A 22,108-nucleotide genomic window follows, 5' to 3' on the forward strand; every position below is an offset into this window, starting at 1 on the left:
GGGTACAAGAATGTAACAAATCCTAATCCGCCGTATCAGCGACACCATAAGGTTTTTCCCACATTTATTCGCCAATCTTCACAAAACAAACGCTCTGCGGCTCTGACAAAGTATTTAAAAATATATTTGAAATAATAACACAAATAATTCATAGAATAAAATATGAGATAGTTGCATTAAGAGAATGTAAAAGAATGTAAAAAGTTGCAACTTTATTCTCTCTGTTTGCATGGAATGCTTTGTTTTGCAGATCTACGTGCAGTTGATACATTGTAGCAGCAGCAGCAACAAGAAGCCTACTGTTGCAATAATATTATATATGGCACTAATTAACAAATACAGATCTATAGGAATCTAAAAGTAGAACAACATTTAGAAACACTCAAAACTCTAAAGGGACAATTTCGGACAAAACATGAAAAAGGAGACAGAAAGTGGTTGTGGAAAGGTTTGTAGGATTTCCTACATGCAGCACCAGTCTGTGACAAAAAGCATAAGTGAGAGAACTTTGGTATGACTTTAAAACATCCAGCATTAGTCAAAAATGTTACAAATCACAAATATATCATATAAAATTATCATGAAAACAATACAATTACTTGCTGGACTCCACCACTAAATAAATAAGCATTTTTGTCGCTTCAATTTAAGTCTGTTGAGCACAAAGTGAAGATTTGGAGGTGAATCCGGCATCCTGCTCATTAACATGGTTTATGAGGAAGTCTACGTCTTGTGAGGCCAACTTAGTGTTTAAAAAGCAGCAAATTTCATAAAAATGTCAAACAATTGGCACTTTATAATGCAGTTCTGTTAGTGAGAGCACACTGCATTACTCATGTATCAGTCTTGTGGTAGGAGGAGGACACCTCCAGCAGGACACTTGTCCTGTTAGTCCATTTGTAAAAATCTGCAGCCGTTTTTTCACTGCAGTGGATTATCAAAAACAGAATCAGGAAGTACTGAAATTTTCAACTTCTTTTCTGGCCAACTGTACTCCTTTGGTAGTTTTGACTGTAAAGGAACGGAAATGAGATAAAGAAGATCAAAAATATAAAAAAAATAAGACTAAACATTGAATTGAAAGGTACAACATTCCCTTACTTCCTCATGAGTGTTTAGTTCTCGAATGTCGCTCAGCATCTGTTCCACAAACTCTTCAGTCAACAGTATCTAAAAGAAGAAAAAAAAAAATCAAAAAAGATTTCTTGTGAAAGAAATGTAATCGATGTGACTGTGTGTGTAGGGACCTGGAGCCACGGGCCATGAGCTGCATACGGATGCTCTTCAGTGGCGAATGCTCCTTCAACTCCAGATGAAACAAACGTTATGGCTGTGTCACCATTGATACTTTTAAAGGTAAAGTGTCTCCCGTGAAGCAGTCTCCCCCTGTAAAATATATGGAAACATCAGGGACACACTGTTTATTTGAAGTATGTACAACAGCGTGATGTGATGCCATTTATGTTCTGTCAGTGTAAGCCAAAGTAATATACCTAATGTTCTCAGCAGAGGACAAAATATCTGCACCTTAATTACAAAGCAGTCAATCAATTTTAGTCACCATTTACTGTGCATGTGTCAATTTTATTCCATGTATAACTAAAATGTCAGAAAAAGATGTGAAAATAACAACAATGCCTACCGCAGACAGAGAGAAAGCAATGTGCCCGACTCCTGGTTGAATTTTAGATGGACACTCTCCAGTTGTCGTGTTCGAACCAGCTCATGTGGAACGATGGCCGATGAGCTCTCACTCTCCAAACTGTCCTTTCTGCTTCTGTGGGATCAAAAAGAAATTCCATATTATGAATTTTATACATGCATCCATATTTTATTCTGACATTTTTACCACTTATGGGTGCCTTAGCTCAGTGTTTCCCCAGTATTATAATCTGCTTGAAAAATTATGCCCAATTCTAATTCAACCCTGCCATTGCCTTGGCATTTTTGTACCATAACAGAATAATGTATCCCATGAAATTAACACCACTAGGTACGTTTTTGATAATATGCAGTGTTTTATATGGTAAAGCACAAAAAGTAATGCATAATATATCTTATGGTATACAACAGCATTCTTGTCGGACACTCACTGAGGTCGATCATGGTTCTGCCTCGGCCCGCTGATTGGTGGCAATGCTTGCTTTGTGTTAAACTCCAATCCCTTTCTCAAGGTCTCCCTTATTTGCTCTGTGTCTGTCAGCACAAACAAGTTAATTTATCAAAAAAATTATTACATTTAGTTAACAAGTGGCCGAGTGATCAGTACCTTTATCTGAGAGTCGTCGTGGCTGAGAAGCAATACAGATAGACCGGCTGTCCTCTTCATCCTCTGGTGGTCGGCTCAGGTCATCCCACACACACTTAGCACTGACCCCACTCAGATTTGAGCCTTCTGCCTCTATTCCTTGTTCCACTCTCTCCTGCTTAGAAGAGCAACACAGATACGCAATCATTAACACTAGCAAATAATAACAACAACTTAATATTACTGTGAAGTTATACAATGTACATTTATCATACAGAACTTAATTAAGCCTTACTTGTAAGTGTGGATCAATGTCGAAAATAGTCTCCCCGCGCCTCATGTCAGTGATAAGCCAAGGACCTCCAGCTCTGTTTACGAATGGTAAATGTGGAGGCGTTTTATTACACCAATACATGTCATTTCATTTAAGCTCCAAGTAACTTACATTCGGACTCCGCGCATCAGCTCCAGTATGCCTTGTCCATTCCACTGCTGGGCCGCCTGCAGCTCCTCTGAACACACACCTACAATCTATAAAAGACCACAGCTTTGTTAGATTATGCTTGCGGTATACAGTACAATATACTCACGATAAAACGGACACTGCCCAAATTTAAAATGGACAAAAACCTGAAACGTAAACAGCAGATCACACTCACTTGTAAAAAGCTCACTGTGCCAAATGGTGTCTGAACTGGTTGCATCTGTGGATCGTCTGTCAGCAGCATGTGCTGTATGCGAGATTCACTGTTGTCAAGAGGGCTGTGCCATGACACATGATCACCACTACAAAACGTGTTTTCTAAAAACAAAAACAAATATATATATATGAAAATCGTGCAACAGTTATTTAGAAAACACTTTAACCCAGAGGTTCCAACTCCCTGAGAGGTAAAAATATGTCCCATTTCAACTTACTGAAGGCAAAGTAAAAGAGAGGCAAACCACAAATCAGAGCATTCATATTGCCCAGAGGCCCAGCCCACCCACGCACAAATTGACCCCAGCTGGAGGAGCAAAGGGACGTGTCAAAAAAGGGTCTTTTTCCACTAGACTCTTTCATACAATACACTTTTGCCAAAATAGAACACATTTTGATAATTTCACCTGAACTAAAAACTAGAAAACACAAGATGATTTTGTCACTTTATATCAAGATATCAAAGCTGCCATTAACAATACTGATAGTTGCCCCAGCCCTTAAGTCAAGAACATTTGATTTGAATTGATTTTCGTCAGTCATGAACGTTAAAATTACATGTTTTGTGATGAAATGATTGAATATGGCAAGACATCTGACAGTATTTCACAAAATTATATATCACCCCAGCCCTATTAATCAGCTATACAATTAGTTTGGCATCCTCAAATATGTATTTGATGTATATTGTTGTACAAACGCGTATTCATTCTTTGTGTCTTACCGGATTGAAATACATAGCGAGACAAGCCTTGCATGAGTTCAGCTGGCCATGTTGGTGGGGCTGTCTCTCCAACTTCTCTTTTAAGCCTAAATGTGAGTTCAAACCCAAAACCGCTGGGCCCGCCTGCTCCTGTAAATCTGACAAACAACAACAACAGCTGCAAATTAATCCTCATATGTTGCCGTAAAGGCCAAAGAGAGTGTCAATACCAACAGCTGGATTAGAATAAGAAAAGCTTTTTTGACTGCTGCCACTGGTTGGTCCACTGTTAAAGTCTTTCAACATTAGCAAATAATTAGCATAATCCACAAGGTCTGGGGGTTTAAAGAGACATCCCACAATGTAAATAAAACAGGGAGAAAAATGTACTTACTCATGAACTCTGTTGTCTCCATAAAGATCACTCAGTCCAAAGCTGACATAGTGCCAATGCTCCTGGATGTCTTGAGACGGGCACCCCACATTCCTATACATACTAATGTAATCAAGTGGATCTGGTCCTCCTAACCTGAGAAACAAGTAATATTAGCACTGTTAACTTTACTCTGTTGTTACAGGTATATTTTGTGTCTTATTATCACCCATTGTGTTCATTCATACAAAGCCAAACACATCAGAATCACAATAGATTTGATTGACATCGTCAGCTTCAAAAACTAGCCATTTTCTTTGGTGAAATTGTGCAAAATTAAACATAAAAAAAGCGTGACAGAGATAAATAATAAACTATACAAATATAAAAACTTATATAAATACAACCAAGACCGAAAGGGTATAAGTACATTACAGCAATCAAAGACAAGTCTCAAACTCTATTAGACAGTATTATTTAAAGCCACACTGCGTAGAATTATACCCAATTAATAAAATTGAAATACAAGCATTTATTTTATGACAGATATTTTCATAATTGAAAAATGATATGACTGTAAACTTTACTGGGAGTGGGTACGTCTCCAGCTTGCCTCCGTGGGCAGTAGATTTTGAGATTTAAGTAGGTGAGGTCTCATCCAAATCCATTCTTTTATTGCCCACTGCAGTAACAGCATTTTCTGTGTTGAGCTGGTCATTAGGCAACAGTATAGTCCTAAATGTTACACTGTGTACCTTTAAAACAGTGAACAAGTAAACCCTGTGCTTTTTAATTTAAACCCCATGTTAACTACAATGTAGTAGCCAAGGCGCTAACTGTTAGCCAACATTCAGTCAAGAAAAGTTACAGATGTACTCAAGAAAAACAAGCCATAACAAATGTCCCTATTGCTCTCTGATACGTACCAATATTTAACGATGGCGGTGACTTGTAGCGGGTTAGCCTGGTCCGGGTAAAGCCGCCGACACTCTCCGTATATCGCCTGCAGTCCAGGGGGAAACAGAGGCACCAGTCCGTGGGCCTGGGATCCACTGGTAGGCCGTGCTTCATCCATCGCACGGCCTTTACAAATGCAACTTTTTCTTTAAAACCACAGAGCGAAAACGTTTCACTAGTAAAAAAAAAAATGTTACCAAAGTTTCCTTAGACCCAAGAACAACAACAACTTTCTCAAAAAAAAGTTGTGTGTAACTTTAAAAACCCTCGTTCACTCCTGCAGCCACAGCCTGTTGCTCACCCCGTGGAGAAAAAAAGTCTCAGGCTGCGCCGCCATTGGCTCAAAATCACGTAGTGCGTCAATGACCGACGGCCAATCGGACCAATCGGTTTCAGGCTCTATCATAAAAGGAAAGAAGTGGCAGTGTCTATGCCTGGGCAGCAACAATGAATAGTCTTCTGCTATTTATTAAATCTATGATCTACTGTTAGAAAGGGCTGTTCCTAAATGTTGTGAGCCAAGAGAGAGAGAGAGAAATATATCCTACATGAATTCTCTGGAACGCTTTTCCCCATGAAGCCATGTAATATACTGACAGTGGTTCTCAAGCTTTTCACATCAAGTACCACCTCAAATATTTGACCTTTCTTTTCAAATCAGGACTAAATTTGGTGAAAATATGTTCTAAACTAGACCTAAAATGGACTAGGCTATACAGGTGAAACTCGGGAAGTTAGAATATCGTTAAAGTGCACTCATTTCTGTTATTCCACTTAAAGTGTGAAACTATGATAAACTCATTACAAGCAAAGCGAGATATGTTTAGCCTTTATTTGTTATGATTTTGAGTATTATGGCTCAGCTTAAAGGAGCTATACCTGATTGTACAAAGAAACAGGGTCACTCAAATTGCAAATTGCTATTTTCTGGTCCAAACTCATCTCGACCTTTACAAAAATGTACAACGTCAAAATTCATCACAGGGACTACGTTTAAACCAGGTTTCACAACTTTCAGGGAGGAAAACTGTCACTTCACTGTAAGATATGCCTACTAGCCTGACATTTTATGACTGTTAAAAAGGCTTTAAAACCAGTATTTTTTGGATAAATGTTTTTTACCATATACTAAATTCCAATAATTCTGTAATTCCAATAACAGAAAATTAAAAAATCAAGGATAGCTCCTTTAAACTGTGAAACTCTGATAGACTCATTACATGCAAAGTGAGATATGTTTAACCTTTGTTATAATTTTGATTATTATGGCTCAATTTAAAACAACCCAAATGAAAAATCTTATGAATTTGAATATTTTGAAAATGGACTGTAAGCCATAATCATCAAAAATTATAACAAAGAAAGGCTTTACATATGTCACTTTGCATGTAATGAGTGTGTATCATATATAAGTTTCACATTTTAAGTTGAATTACAGAAATAAATGAACTTATGAATGATAATATAATTTTCCGAGTTTCACCTGTATTTTGGCTGAACTACTGAGTGTAAACCATGTCTAAACCAGATAAACACCAAGTATATATGCATTACTAAATCACAGATAAAAAAATAAAACTCTCTAACGGAAATAATAAAGTCTAAGATCACCCCGTATCAATTTGAGAAACACTATATACAGTGATTATAATATTTTATACGAAAACAACACTTCTGGTTCAGTAATTTATTTAGGCTATTTATTTATTTATTTATTGTAAAATGACTAAAAGTTATTTGAAACAGTTTAAAATAAAATAAAACAAGATTATAAAACATTACAAATCACACACACAATTCAGGCTTTTTGATTGTTTCTTTATTATTATTCTGTAATCAACATTCACTTTACAGGCTTTAAAACAATTGTCTACACTACATTAGACTTTTTACTTTGGAGTCATAATGGTGCTATACCAGAAGAACTGGGCCCATAGATGAAACCTGAAGACCATCTATGGAATACAGTTCTCAGGGCAGAGCCCCTAACATCACCTTTTTCAGACTCTGAAATGAACTCACGAGAAAATATATTTGTTAATAGTTAACAATGACGATATACTGATTTTAATAACAGAAACTGGTTTAGGGCCAGAAAGAATGACACATCTGCCCACTCATTTCTTGATAAAAATGATGCAAGCATGACTCAGTAACGTTAACCTTCTTCGGAAAGTTGTCTAATACCCCAAGGCCAATTTAAAATTAGACAAAGAATGCAATAGTAAAAGGTGTTACTGTCACTTGACACATTAGACATTACAAGGACCAGCTTTCTGTAAATCCAACAGCTCTTGAACGTTAGCTTGATTGTTTACCTCCTGATGTAAGCACTAATTCAAATACTTGTGACAGTGCAAAGACCAGAAGTTGATGTGACTCATCAATTACAGCCGCACACTCCCAAGGAAATAACTTATGGTCAATGTATCTTTCAACCCTTGATACTAGTTTGATATTAACCAACTGTCTCAATATCTTCCTTCATTATGTGATAGACTCAAATATTAATTATTTCCTTTGATAGCGCAGCTCCTTCTTGTTGGAAAGATGCATGACATGAAATGAACTTAAGGCCACACCTGAACATTTTCAGGAAACTGCTATCTCCCTGGCAGTTGCACGAAGAAGCAACCGGTTTTACTGCCTGTGACATAAAATCTGTCAAAGTAAGACTTTAATCTACCCAATTATAGCACATCTATTCATTAATGATTATTTTAAGTTTCATACTATACATTTTTGTATCATGGCTATTTTACTCAATACAACACAGTGATTGTTCTATAAACTAATTTCATCACGATATATGGTATATTTACACACATTAGTCATGCAAAACAAGTGAGAAATATTTTCTTTTGTTTCAGTTCCGTTATCAGTATGAGCTACTTACCTGATTAATAGGTTCAGAGATACATAAGCCTATGTCAATGTCTTTAGTCTTCCATTCATTTGGTGGGGAAACACAGAGAAAACTGCTGCATTGATCCATTTCAATAAAAAAAACAAATATTTGAGAATTGAGTCAGTGCCAAGCCTTCAGCCACAGCCATCCTTGAACAGTCCACCTGCATGTCATGCTCCGGTTCTCCTGATCCCGTGAATGGATATAGCACATGTGACTGACATTCACCGTGAAGGACCTTAAATACCAGCACCTTTCACATTACCCATTAGGCAGGCTCCCTCCCTTTTTGACTGTTATCATGCCCTCCCCCCGTACCGTAAGCCTGACAGTCACTTCCCAGTAAGAAGGAAACAGTGGGAGTGAAGAGCACGCCCCCTCACAGTGAATCAACACACATAATAGTTTCTGAGGAAAACCATCCGATTTAAGCCCTGCCCTCTTGTTCCCATAAAGTAAGCAGAGGAAAGGCCGCATCTGCAAGAGGAACCAGGAATTCCCCCACAGGCTTTCAACAGCTGTTGTAATGATGTGACGATGACAAAACGGACACTATGAAATTCACACAGTGACGAGCTCAAACAGAAACTGGCCTCAGAATTTTGTTTGCACAGAGTGACATGCTCTCCAAAGTCATAATGTAATTACACAATAATGTATGGAAAATTCTGGTCATAATCTACTGGGGTTGAAAAAATGCTGGCCATGTTTGGGCTGGTATTTCCAATAAACATGACCTCTGCCAAATAATATTTACCAACCATTCCTGCGTCAAAGATGAGGTGTTTGACGCAGCTCAGGTGAGAAGTGTTTTCTGGATTATGGTATTCGTCATCGATTCGTGTTCATATGTTTGTCGAGTACTTTCACATACCAGTAATCAGCTATCATCAAACTTCCTCAGAAACTCCCATATGACCAACAGTATTACCGACAATTTCCTTGAGGCAGGCAAATAGGGGATTTATAGAACATTTACATGCTTCCTTGTTCCCAGTAAGTAGAAGTCACAGATACTCCCAGCAAAAAACAAAGTATGCCATTACTAAAATGAAAGCTAGGACCCCATTGAGTCCAATTGATGTGCGGTGACACCGGAGTCCACTTTCAAACTACATCCTTGCACTAGTGGGATAAGTTGCAATTGACATTTTGCGCTGGACTTCAGAAACAAGCCCGGCTTTCATGCTGCTGTTTGAACACTGGGGAACGCACTAGCAAAAGGTCAGTGAGCCCATTTCCTTTCTTTCCTCCGTGTACATCTAAAGACCTGTAACAGCCCCTTTCACATGCACAGTAGTTACAGGCAGAAATATTTAAAAAATCCCAAACTAAAGAACCTTGTGAAGATGAACAAGCATGTTTTATTACATCCTTCAAGCCACTCAAAGGAAATGTACAGAGGTTTAATGCTTAGCTTGTTTAAACTTGAGAGACACGATATGACGCTGAAGTCCTTCCTCTCCATCCCAAATGTGATCTACTGAAAAAACTCCCCTTTTCTGCACAAATGTTTCAAAAAGATGCAGCCCACCGCCAACTCCAAAATAATGGGATTTGGTGGCGAGGTAAACCAAACCTTTTGGAGCTAATAGTTCCTGAAGGGTGTCATGTAAGGAAGGATAGTAATCTGCATTATAAATTGTTTCTGATGTAAGTATAATGTCATATTTTAGAGGAGGCGTTTCTTTCAAAAGTAAAGAAAGAAATGTGCTCCAGTCCCCAGAGAAAAACCGACATTTTGCTGATAATGTGTGCAGAGTTGGGTCTATAGCTCGCTTTTTTTGAGGTGGGTTGCCATCTTTTGAGTCCCTATTATCAGTCGTAGCACAATCGCTTTTGTTCTGCACTTTTCCCTTTCCACTTCCATTTTCATCTTCACTGTTTACATCGTCTTCTTGACAATTTAGTATTACAGTTGGCACAGTGAGCTGCTCAATAACAGTGCTGTTGTAATCTTGGAAGTGGACCCCCCTGGCTCCCCTTTTCAGAGCCAAAATCCCCAGAAGCCCAGCACCACACCCCAAGTCCAAAATCATCTTGCTGCCAAATGTCTCAACATCTTTCTCAATCAGTTTTAATAGATCATATGTGCACTCCCACACTTTTAGTCCTCCCTCGTAAACGCCAGAGATGAGGTCGGACTTCTGCTGCAAAGTACGGGAAAGGATCTTCTCTTTATCTTCTCTCTCCGGGGCAGTCTTCTCAAAAACTGTCTCATTTAGGAAGTGTAGAGGGGGAAGCGTCCCGATGTGAACTGTTTCAGGCACAGCATCGGCGAGGAGGAAGTGTGGATCGATTGGAACCGGGTGCTCTTTGGCTTCTTTGACTTGCTCAGCTTGTCTGGGTTTGTCCTCAACCTGAAAGAACAAGCAAACTAATAATATACAGTTGACAATGTGCATGTAATATGGACCTTCCCATAATAGGAATGATTCTTGAATAAGCCTTTTGGACTCTAATGGTTGCCACTTCTCTGTCAAAAATACTTGACAACTTGTGATGGGCATTTGGCACTCTAAAATGTTAAAACTCTTTGTCAGAGATAAACCACAAAGTGACCTTTTTGACTGCATTTAATTTCAATGCAAGTGCGCTCTCTAGTGTTGGAGTCCCTCATACATCTGTGCTATGAAAACAAAAAACAGCAGCGCAATGTTCACAATGGTTTTCATTAGATTTCTCAAGCCTACGTGATATAGCCCATAACCAAATGAATATACTTTACATATAAATTAACAGTGCAAATAACAAGATATGAGTTGGTGATTATGGTTATGGCATGACTCCTTGGATTTAAACACAAAAAAACAATCCGATATGGACACATGTTGCTAGTAGACTATTCACTATTCACCGATTTAAAAGCTTACATTGAATTTATGTTTATTCCTTTGACCAAACTTTTTACCATACTGCTTTACAACAACAATGCTAATGCTACTCACATGTACAGCCAACTTGACCTCTTTTTTTTGGATATCGTCATTTTCACTCGAGACTGTAGTTTGGGACTCCACGTCAAAGTTGAAACAAAACGACATGATAAATGCCACCTCGCACAAACAACTATGTTTCTGTTCAATTCTATGGTTTAATTCCTCCACCACATGGCAAAGAAGGGAAGGGGGGTGGGTCGAATGGCAGGTATCAAGAAACTACATTTCCCATGATTATTACAAAAAGGGGTACGTTTCTTTTTTGTAATATGTTTATAGTAGAGCATTTAGTTTTAGAAAAATGACTTAACTTTTGAAATATTTAATTACTACGTGTAACCAATTGAATAATCAAAGAAAGTAAAATCATAATCACGTTATTTACCCTCTTTCGGACTCCAACACCCATACTGCATTTCGCGGCTCGCTTGCGCATGCGCACTCAATCTTGATTGGGATACAAATCTGTAAACTGTCAAAAGGCTCAACGGATTGTTCGTCTTTATTTTGCGTTTTTTTCTTCAACGCTTTTCGCTTAGTTTTAAACATGTCGCCGGGAGAGTCTGAAAAGGAAATGTTTTTATGCGTCTAGAATCAGTAAGTATTTATATACAAAGCTTCGAGTATATTTGGGGATACAAGCAGCACGGTTTAATAGATAGACTGCACCACACTCAAACAAAAGAGATTTAGGAGTGTCAGGCAGTTTAAATAATGTAATGATTGTTTTTACTTGTTGTTGTAGTTGGAGGCAATATGCACGCTTTGTTTACGTAAAATCATGTGCACGGGTCCGCTGCTTTGGACAATGAAATATATGCAGTATATTTCATTTCCGTGGCCCGCCGTCTGTAGTGCAGTGAGCCACCAGGTCACTAGGTACCTCCACCCAGACTCCACCCTGTCTCCTCCTAAACTGGAATGTGGTCTAGCCAGACACCTGTCTCTTGGCACTGACCAGCTTCAGCTTGGCACATATTCAGAACCCCATATGAACATGCCCTTAAAGTTTGTCGCTTACATTGGCTTTTGTTACCACTGAAGATAGTTGACACTGCTATGGTGAGTCAAATAAACAACTTAACAACTTAAGATGGTCAATTTAGCTTGTAATGATTGTGTTCAAGATTACAGTAGTATTAGTATGTAATTATTTTATTTTATGTTTGCATTTTAATGTATTACAGTATGAAAATGTTTAAGGAACACATTTTCCACAGCTCTTTGATCAGCTTGCTTTGTTTCATAGGTGTGTGGAAAGCGCAGATGCAGAATGCGTTGGTGCCCCAGCCCTCTTCTTCACCTTGTGCGATGTATGCTTATAGGATCTTGCACCAGGAAAGGAAAGATCAGACTGCCTTTGTGCTTGAAGGAACGATGGGCATACGTAAAACTTTTGGGAAACTCACTTTACTTTAGCTCTCTCACTGACTCGGATGTGGTTTTTGACTCTGTATTTGAACCAGTCTTCTGGTCTGTGGATTACGTTACCCGCTGGTTTGGTTTGGTGAGTCGTCTGTTTATTCAAATAATTATTTGTTTAATGGTTATTACATTTTAATGATCTTTAATTTCTGTCATCTATTAAAGGTGTTTGTTTGTCTGGTTGTTATCCTAACCAGCTCTGTCATTGTCATAGCCTATGTGGTTATTCTGCCGTTGGCTCATAGAACGTATTCTACTGGCTGGTTTGTGTGGCATATGTGCTATGGCCACTGGAATATTATTATGATATATTTTCATTATTATAAAGCTACTAAGACGTCTCCTGGATATCTCCCCACAGTAAGTCAAGCTATTTGAAAAGTGTTTTGTAACCTCCATCCAACTGCATCTTCTAACAAATGTACAAATTATATTTTTAGGTAAAAAATGACATTGGTTTTGTCTCGGTGTGCAAAAAATGCATTCTGCCCAAACCTGCCAGAGCACACCACTGTGGTATTTGTAATCGGTACATTTCCTTCCATTCCTAAATACATCCCCCCTTTTTAAATTAGAATAATAGCACATGGTTTCTGCTGTTCCTACAGGTGCATCCTGAAGATGGACCATCACTGCCGTATCCTTTCATGTGTAAACGTTATGTTAAAATCATTATTTATACTTAGCATTGAACTCATCCTTGAAGGCCACTGGGTAAACATGTTGAGACCTGAAAGCAATGCTCCTACTATTTTATTGAATTGATATTCCTTTACATATGCACCTCAGCCTGGCTAAATAATTGTGTGGGCCATTTCAACCACAGATATTTCTTTTCCTTCTGCCTTTTTATGACCATTGGCTGTGCCTACTGTAGTATCAGTGGCAGAAACCTTTTTATGGATGCCTACAATACTCTTGAGGTAAGGTTATTGCACTCAGCCAGGGCTTTTGGTGATGGTGACCGCTGTAACCTGGCCCCTCATACTCAAATTTATATTAAAAAATATGTCACTCGGTTGGTTTTGAGGTATTAATGATTGTTTTATTGATCAGATCTGAGGTCACGCTGCCCATTATAAAGCTCCAAAACAGCTGAAAATGGTGTCAAACGTTTGTGCTACGTCTGTGCTGTTTGTGTTTACAGATTTCCGTTTGTCCTAGTTCGATTCATATTTTTTAAATATTACAAACTTTACAACCTTGAGGGGTCCACGCATGTCCTCCACTGAGGTGCAGCATGCAACAAAGAACCATCCGTATCTCAAAAAGTATAACAGGACAAATTAAACTCTTTACATATTATTATTATTATATATAAATTAACGTTTAAAGGGGGGCCAGCTTCACTCTTTTGGTGTTGCAATCCACATTAATCTTACTCATGACTTTGTGATTGGTTAGACTTGGGCTTTTCTTCCTCTTTTTGTCACTAACAATTGGGCCTGTGGTCTTTTTCTTTAGCGCATGAAGCATTTGGATTTGGACAAGCCGGGTGTTCCAGTAACTGGGATTGGCCCTCTGATTGGGCTTTTACCCTCTGGGCAGGTATAATCAGAAATACAGTGTTATAAATGCATGTTGGTACAAACTATAACAACTTTTGGCAGCACAAATTAATTCATTTTCAATTTTTTTTTAGACGAAGTATCAAACCGCTGCGCCTTCATACACCTTTATAGATAAGCTGTTTAATAAGTGCATCATCTACATGTGGGTTCTCGCCAGGTATTTAAATTTTCACAATTTTCATGAAAAACATTTATATTTAAGGAAGACATAATACTTGTTTTACTTTTTACTTTTTTTTATACCAAAAAGCCACAAAAAAAACTTTAAGATGTACACTTCAGAATAGTAAATGTGTTTGCTATTACAGTAAAGTAGCTGTTTCTTAGCAGCTCCAAATTACATACTTTAAAGCACTGGGGAGTGGGGACGTCACAACTTGTTATTACCCTGGCAATCTGTCAAAATGTTTTTTTTCTTTTTCTTTTGTTCAGTACAGCGGGCGTAGCCCTGGGTGCACTAACGTTTTGGCATGCCGTTCTAATAACACGAGGCGAGACCAGCATTGAAAAACATATCAACAGCAAAGAGACTGAGCGACATGCAAAACAGGGACTAGTAAGTTCCTTTCTGTCAGCTAATTTTTTGTATACAATAAAGGTATGCTAGTAAAATAAGCTAGCATACTCTGTATTTCAGATTTACAGAAATCCCTTCAATTATGGAAAGTTCAATAACTGGAAACTCTTCCTCGGAGTGGAGAGGAGAAGGTATGTGAGATTGTTTTTGTCTTGTGTATACTGCTCAATAAGGTCCCAATGTTCTTCTTCCTTTTTCTTCTAGTCACTGGCTGACGCGTGTTTTACTTCCCTCTGGGCACCTTCCTTATGGAAATGGTTTAACCTGGGATATATTCCCATTCAAAAAGGATGTGGTAGCTGTATGACTTTTATTTGCACAAGCTTTTTCCTCTTGCCAGGTCATTGAACTGACAAAAGACTTGTGCAGTTTGGCTTTATTTGACCCAAGGTTCAGAGTGACTACAATACCTCAAACATGTTGTGGTTTATAGATAATGGTCAACATTTTCAAGACAATGGCTTTCTTTCATACTTCCTCCAGGCTTAGAAACTGGTCTTACTTGACTCTAAATGTAAAAAAAAAAAAGAAAAAAAAAGTTTGACATAAGCCATGTGCATTGACTGACATATCATTTGACTAAATTACTGTGTGTGGCACCGTCATCCACATACGCGGTCACACAGTAATTAAAATTCAGTCCAAAATCATTTATTATGACATTTGTAAGAAACACCCAAGTGTTACATGACTTATTGTATTATTTATCACCAATTTGTGTTAATATAATAAATCTCTATATTTGCTTTGTTTGTGGGGATCCATTTTTAATTATTTATTCAGTCTGCTTGCAGACAGAATTTGTATTGCGTCACAGAATCCGAAGAGGATTAACTGTGATGCGTTCCACGTTTTATCTGCAGATTCTCTGTATTACATCAGACTTTGATGCATTGATTTTCCTCCTACGTTTAAAAGTAAAATCCACATGAACGAGTTATTGGTCATATAAACAATCTTAACAACATATGAAAAATAAAAAATCATTAGCAAACACAGGCCATGTTGTTTATTTATATGACACTGATATGGTATCAAGTACAGTTGATAACATGTACTGGAAATTTTCTTTCATTTAATGTTTCGTATATATAAAAATAAAGGCATTTTGTAAATGGCCCAAACTGTCAAGACTTTCAGACAAAATCTGAATTCACATACAGCCAGGTTTAACTTTATCATTATTTCGTTAAAAAAATCCTTCTGGAATCTTGTCAGCACAGTCGAAGACTTAATGTCTCCATAAACTTGAGAAAAATGCATTGAAATGAATTGAATTTCCCATTACCTCATCAATCTATGGAAACCGTTTATTATAATAGATCCATGATGGAAACATGGTGACTCAGTGTGATGACCCGATAACCTTTGTGACGATTGGCACTTATTTGTTTCCAAGCGAAAATGTATAAGATAAAGAGGCAAACTGGCCTAAACACTGAAGAAAAAAGAAATGTCCCCGTCACACATGTGTGAAGGGATTTGGGAGATTGCTCTCTTGAATATGTGGACTGCGCATGCGCTGCATCATCTGATAAGGCTATCTTTCTGAAGCCTAGCGAAAGCTTCGTGTGTGGGAGCCACCACTCATTCAATGAGACTTTGGGGCAAAGAAACTCGAGCTCCATAATAGAAATGTGAAGGATGATTATTTCTTCTTGTACCGTCGGATCCACGGCTGCACGAGCCTGCCACGTGCGTCCTTGTAGCGCATAGTTTGAGGGTGATGCTCTGCTGACTTGCATTTTTGACTGTCACTTTGATATTAAGTGAAACATTTCTTCTGTTCGGATGTGGCAAGCAAACTGCAGACGGATGCATAATTTAGCAGACTGGATTTCTGGTAAGAGTAGACAATTTGTTCGATCTTGTAGAGAAAAATCTAATTAAGTAGCCATAGGCCTTTTGATGTTGTTAGAATGCACAAAATGTCAAGCTGCCTGAAATATGCAATTTACTGTCATTACAATAAAATGTTTGCTGTGATAAAGATAAAACGCCATGGGGTTTAGGCGCGTGTCCCTGTCAGCTGGCAGTACACGTGACGTAAACAGGGGCTTGTCTGACACAGAGTGCTGAGCTGTCATTTTTCTGTATGCGCTTGTTAAATTCAAATTAAATACAGATTGATTACGATTGATCGCAAAGATTAAAACGTTAAAACGAAATGTTCCCTTCCTTGATTTTCAGGAACAGTCATGGGAGGTTGTGTGGGGAGGAGGACGGATGGACAAGGGAGTGTCCGCATATCCACTAGAAGCAAGAAACGTGGAGGTAAGCATCATATTTGAGCAGCAGCATCATCATGATCACATTAGCTGCAGCTTGATGTCATTGAAGGAGATGGGGCAGGGAAAAGTAAAGAAATAATAACTAAAACAGAAGGTTTGATTTTAAGAAAGACAAATGTCATTAGTATTTCATACTCTGGACAGACTAAGCAGACTTCTTTTGTCTGTCTGCGTAATACAGAATGATACATTAAGCGACTGAAAGAGATATTGATTTTCTTAGCTATAGCCTGAACACCAGCTCTACATGCCGCTGTTTATTCTGTTTGCACAAAGCTGACCTTTTGACACTTTGAGTTGAAGTTCTGACTTATAGGATTTTTAATTATATTTTCTTCTAAAGCTTTACTGCTTATCATTTCACTCAATGAATCAAGTACAAGCAATAATTTAAAAGAACTCAGAAGCATGCGCCATAACCCCTCTCCTCAGACCTGACTCAGCTGGGAGCGGGACATCACCGGCTCCATGAACATGTTGCTGTTTTGTTTGTCTACAAGTAATCATTAAGTTTGAAAATCTATTTGCTTTACTTTTTATAATCCATTGCTGGTGTGTAGATGGTTATCGGTTGCATGTGTACTGACCGGTATCACTGTCACGATTGATTTTGAGTTTGTCTGCGGTTTTGTTCCTCTGTCACACTGGAACACATACACCTGTAATGTTGCGCAGTGTGCCTTTAACATGCGTCACATGTACAACAGTGAAGCAGCCTTATTGTGACTTACTGTGATTCATACATTCTGATACTTATTTGACAAATGTGGAGGGACTCTCTGAGCTGTAGGGCCACAGTGCTCCTGTACTTTCAAAACTCAAACAGACTATATGTTAATAGGTTTAGCGTGTTGTTTCTGGGTATTTATGTCCTCTCTCTAAATAGGGATCATAGGATTACAGGCGTGCTGCCCAGCTACTGTGTGAGATACTGAATTTACCTGCACTGTATAGTGTCTTTCCATGAACTGATCTTGAGTTATTTTTGACTGATGGGAGGATACAAGTGGAGTAACCGTTGTTGTTTTTAACCTGCTGGAAGAGTTGTCAATGCAGCCTGTGCTCCATCAGTTCAGTACGACATCAGTTCAAGTGCAGAACAGTTGGATTTTATAGTGCGGATGTAATTTTAGTCCTTTTTGACCGATAATAATAAACTACAATGGGAGTTCCCAATTCTCGAGAATGCACCTATTATCATGCTCCAAATACACCAATCAGGATTTTTTGGAAAAGTAAGTATCTTTGCTGTTATTTAAGAATGTTTTGTTTGTGACGCCTGACTGGTAAAAAGACATTTCAGAGTAATTTTCTGTCTATTTTAGAGACTTTATTACAAAAGATTTATTTATTTTGGAGACATGCAGAGATCATCTAACATTCAATAACAATTATATCACACAAGGCTAATTTTCAGTGTACATCTCTTGCATCCCAAAAAGAGCACACTGAGATTGAAGGCAAAATATTTAATTAAACAAAAAATGTATGTTTAAAGAGGCATAGAAATGTACAGCGTAGGTAATGATGTTACTTCAAAGTCACAGTGTGCCCTGTAATTTGCAGACTAATTAAAGTATCACAATGAAAAGACATATTTGTGCAAAGAAAACTACATTGTTTTATATTTTAGTGGTTGATTGTTTAAAGTTTATTACTATGTTTCATTGGATTCCCATTAGCTTTAGCAGCGTACTGCTTCAGCTACTTTTCCGGGGGTCATTTACGCCCCATTGTACATGTTTACGTAGTTGGCTTATTTTAGGGATAGCCTGTCGTGATCGATAACTCTGTGTCCTCATGTCAGCTGAGGATAGACTTATGGACGTTTAGACGAGAAAAAGCTGCATCTTTTTGTATAATTCAGTTTGTCCTATATTTCATCACTCTGCTTTACATGCCATACAATGTAATATAGCTATTGTAACTTTATTTTACATTTCAACGTTATAGCTGTTGTAAGGGGTTTAACAGGCTTTCCAACAACAATCAAATATGTTTGTCAAATCAACACTTCTGTAAAGTGCTGATTTAGTTGATTATTGGACTAGCGGTTTTGTTTATGTAATTGCACCAATGTTCATTTAACTGTATAGTTTTCCAGCCAAAGACGGTGCGTCTCTCCAACCAGTGCCTCGTGGGATAGAGACCGATAAATCCTGTTATGTAGGGCCTGATTAGTGCCTATAATCCAGCAGTGTGTCTGTATGTGCTCACCAGCCCCATGCATCTGAATCTGTCCACTGGAGTAATCCACAGCACTATAAATAATCGTTTCCCTCTGAATCAAGCAGAGGTTCTTGGTGCATGATATGGCAACAGACTGTGCAATGCTCTGAATGGAATTTGCAGTTATAATTGTCGAGTGTTGAACCTCACCCTGACTTAAAACTATCCTCTGCCCTTATCTGAATTACTTAATAGTCAGAATCTTTGGTTCCCAACCAGGCCGTCAGGACCCCTTTGCGCTGAGATAATTGTACTGCAACAATTTCAAAATGTCAAAAGATCATTAGAGATGATATTTTAATTGTAGTTTGAATGGAAAACACAAACACCAGCGGCTGTTATATTTAAGGTTGTGACTGAAAAGGGAACAGATGCTATCAACAAAACAAAAAAACTTAAGTGGGGCAATATGTTAATTTTTCAGGACGTAACGAGCCTCTGAAGAAAGAACGACCAAAATGGAAGAGTGACTATCCAATGACTGAGGGCCAGCTCAGAAGTAAAAGAGATGAGTTTTGGGACACAGCTCCAGCCTTCGATGGACGTAAAGAAATCTGGGATGCTCTTCGAGCTGCGGCTCTGGCGGCTGAGTGCAATGACCTGGAGCTAGCACAGGCAATAGTTGATGGAGCCTGCATTACTCTGCCTCACGGTATGTACACCTGCACGGACACACCAACTCCTACTCAGTTATGTGGTTGACCCGGCTTTAACATGAAAGCAGTAAATGTCAAAGAACTCAAAGGACCAGCACATAATTCGGGTGCTGTAGTGTGGTGTTTGGCCACAACAGTCTGCCAAATACCACGCTACAGAGATTACTACTGTAACAGTTACATAAGAGGAGCAATGCTGCATGCCCAAATGTAAATCCACGTTTCAAGTTCATTTCATTAAGTCATGCTTGCAATCGAAGACTGAATGTCTGCAAGAACTGATGATAAAATCATCAATCACAACATCAAGATCACCCTTTTCAGTCCTGATTGTGCCGCTGGATTACTCTTGGCAGTACAGATTCTCACAATCTTCCAGTGCGATATAAGTGCTCAGAGATTTTATTACCGCTGCGCAAAAATCTTTGAGAGCTCTGTGCTCTGGTTTTAGGCAGCAGTTGGCGTCTACTGTGGCCCATCTGTCTGACCAACTTCACAGCAGCCGTCTCTGTCCTGCTCTGCAGTGTGGGTAACTCGGGTGTGGCTCCTCCTCTAGAGCTGATCATCAGTGCCCTCTTTTGCACCCTCTCTAGCTGTGTAGCCAGACCATTGTTGCACCCCACTAAGATGACACTACTCCAAGCATGGTCTCACTAGTGTGAGGTAGATGGTCAACAGATCCTGTTATGGTAGGCCAGGAAGTTAAGGTACCAAGAGGCTTTCCTCATCCAAAAGTACACTTAACATGGCACAGTGAGGCGAAAGCAAGGGTTTGTCTGACTATTTAACAAACCGTCTGTGCTTTATGTTTTTCTTTCAGCTGAATGGTCCCAAGTGATTTACAAGTTGTTCTCAACTGGTGTGGCTCTGGGACAAACCTTGAACCTGTAAAGAATCAAAACAAACCGTAACCCTAATAAATGAATTTCAACGTACAGGAAAGACACAATGCATTTTGACCTTGCTATAGTATAGTTTTTATATTACCCCAAAAAATCTTGATAAAGATCGAAAAAGATTGAGACTCAACCAACTTGACGATATTTGAAAATCTGTAAAACGATGAATGATCCCTGAACAACTCAGAGCCTTCACAAACATTATACTATTTTATAATATTTACTCACACTTACAATCAATGCTTGAATCTACAGAAAACGGGTAAAGGCCTGCAAGCCACATTTAGATCCCTCACTAGTTGAGAACCACTGGCTGAGACAGTTGAGAAGGGTTATTAATGGTTCAGTTTTTCTTTTGCAGACTAAAAGATTGATTATTCCTTTACAGGTTCACTCACTGAGAGCTATGATGAATTGGGAAACCGTTACCAGCTCCCTGCCTACACTCTCGCCCCACCCGTAAACCTCATCACTGAAACATGTACTGACAGCAAAGACCCAGAAAACACTCAAAAACAAGCTCTGCCCCCTGCGTCCAGACAGGAATTTCAACTACGTGTCCGACTGTCAACAGGTATGCTTTTAAGCCTGCTGAAAAATGATTCTAGTTTTTTACGTCTCTCGCCCAAGCAGAACAAGATATACAGTGGGGAAAAAAAGTATTTGGCCAAAATCCAATAGAATGTCTATGTGAAACTGACCAAATACTTTTTTTCCCCACTGCATGTCTCACAGTTGGGTTTTCGATCATGGTAATATAAGCTGAGACCAATATTCACTTCTATCTTGTTTTTTTTTTACAGGGAAAGATGTGCGTCTGACAGCCAGCATGGTCGACTCGATTGCAGAATTGAAGAAGCAGCTGCAGGAGCATGAAGACATTGATGTTTCATGTCAGAGGTGGTTCTTCTCGGGGAAACTGCTCACGGATAAGACTCGACTGCAAGATGCCAAGATCCAAAAGGACTTTGTTGTCCAAGTGATTGTCAATATGAACCCACCAACTGCTGTTATCCCGAAGTGACAAGGAAAGCACAGAGTGAAAAAAACAAAAATAAGGATTAACAGGGAAGAAGGATGTAAAGCTTGAAGTTATTCTCAATCGGTACTGCAGTGGATTTTGTGTATATTTTTTATATAGAAATATTGCTTTTATATTGCTCCTTTTTGTATTTTACCTTATTCCAATACAATTTAACAATAAGCACTGAATCACTTTAGTCTATATTAGAACCTTAGGATGCACATACCATTGTCTGCCTGCTTGTCCGTTTGTCACTTTATGTGGACTTAAAAAAATCTTTCCTCTTCCTATTGTTTACATGCCCCTTTCTGTAATGTATGTTCTGTGCACTGCGTACGTTCTGCCTGCGGTAAACCTCATATTTCCTTGCCTCCCCCCTTTTTTATAAACTGAAAAAATCATAATCATTAATGTGGTGACTGAAAATTAAGAAGCACTAAATATTGATCCCTATATAAATATAGTTTTACCTCACAGTACTCATGTGCACTATTCATTTCATTGAGAGAGTGAGGTTTGACACAGAGGACTCTGGAGAAAGGTGATTTTAAAACAGGATGGTGCAGTTTTTAAAGTGCAATACTTAATGACTGTACTTAAAACTCGTC

The 22,108-nt window shown here is 38.6% G+C and overlaps 4 protein-coding genes across 7 annotated transcripts; 2 read left to right on the forward strand and 2 right to left on the reverse strand.

Annotated features, from left to right (window-relative positions):
- Positions 1-381: 381 nt before the first annotated feature.
- On the reverse strand, positions 382-5,401 carry sufu (suppressor of fused homolog). Of its 3 annotated transcripts, none has more exons than XM_079560313.1 (12): positions 4,951-5,400; positions 4,046-4,180; positions 3,673-3,809; positions 2,908-3,050; positions 2,694-2,779; positions 2,544-2,616; positions 2,270-2,423; positions 2,094-2,196; positions 1,643-1,777; positions 1,248-1,386; positions 1,102-1,170; positions 382-1,011 (listed from the first exon to the last, which is right to left on the reverse strand). In XM_079560313.1, exons 1-12 carry the CDS (start codon positions 5,097-5,099, stop codon positions 922-924), a joined length of 1,413 nt encoding a protein of 470 aa, XP_079416439.1. In that variant the 5' UTR covers positions 5,100-5,400; the 3' UTR covers positions 382-921. The 3 variants fall into 3 exon arrangements, with proteins under 3 accessions (XP_079416439.1, XP_079416438.1, XP_079416440.1); XM_079560312.1 differs by having other exon boundaries at positions 383-1,011; positions 2,270-2,426; positions 4,951-5,399; XM_079560314.1 differs by lacking the exons at positions 382-1,011; positions 1,102-1,170 and adding an exon at positions 1,494-1,527 and having other exon boundaries at positions 1,287-1,386; positions 2,270-2,426; positions 4,951-5,401.
- ubtd1a (ubiquitin domain containing 1a) lies at positions 1,244-22,085 on the forward strand. Of its 2 annotated transcripts, none has more exons than XM_079560316.1 (5): positions 1,244-1,356; positions 16,592-16,675; positions 19,346-19,573; positions 20,865-21,050; positions 21,280-22,085. In XM_079560316.1, the coding sequence occupies exons 2-5, from the start codon at positions 16,600-16,602 to the stop codon at positions 21,498-21,500; spliced, it is 711 nt and encodes a 236-aa protein (XP_079416442.1). In that variant the 5' UTR covers positions 1,244-1,356; positions 16,592-16,599; the 3' UTR covers positions 21,501-22,085. The 2 variants fall into 2 exon arrangements, with proteins under 2 accessions (XP_079416442.1, XP_079416441.1); XM_079560315.1 differs by lacking the exon at positions 1,244-1,356 and adding an exon at positions 15,926-16,244.
- Positions 9,270-11,015, reverse strand: mettl18 (methyltransferase 18, RPL3 N3-histidine). The gene is made up of 2 exons (XM_079560549.1): positions 10,838-11,015; positions 9,270-10,249 (listed from the first exon to the last, which is right to left on the reverse strand). Exons 1-2 carry the CDS (start codon positions 10,931-10,933, stop codon positions 9,296-9,298), a joined length of 1,050 nt encoding a protein of 349 aa, XP_079416675.1. The 5' UTR covers positions 10,934-11,015; the 3' UTR covers positions 9,270-9,295.
- On the forward strand, positions 11,261-15,384 carry zdhhc16a (zDHHC palmitoyltransferase 16a). The gene is made up of 11 exons (XM_079559670.1): positions 11,261-11,425; positions 12,078-12,335; positions 12,419-12,613; positions 12,694-12,782; positions 12,862-12,890; positions 13,043-13,176; positions 13,718-13,801; positions 13,896-13,981; positions 14,257-14,380; positions 14,462-14,532; positions 14,606-15,384. The coding sequence occupies exons 1-11, from the start codon at positions 11,411-11,413 to the stop codon at positions 14,706-14,708; spliced, it is 1,188 nt and encodes a 395-aa protein (XP_079415796.1). The 5' UTR covers positions 11,261-11,410; the 3' UTR covers positions 14,709-15,384.
- Positions 22,086-22,108: the final 23 nt, after the last annotated feature.

The sequence above is a fragment of the Gobius niger genome (assembly GCF_951799975.1).
Source record: "Gobius niger genome assembly, chromosome: 7".
In the NCBI taxonomy this organism is placed as follows: Eukaryota; Metazoa; Chordata; class Actinopteri; order Gobiiformes; family Gobiidae; genus Gobius; species Gobius niger.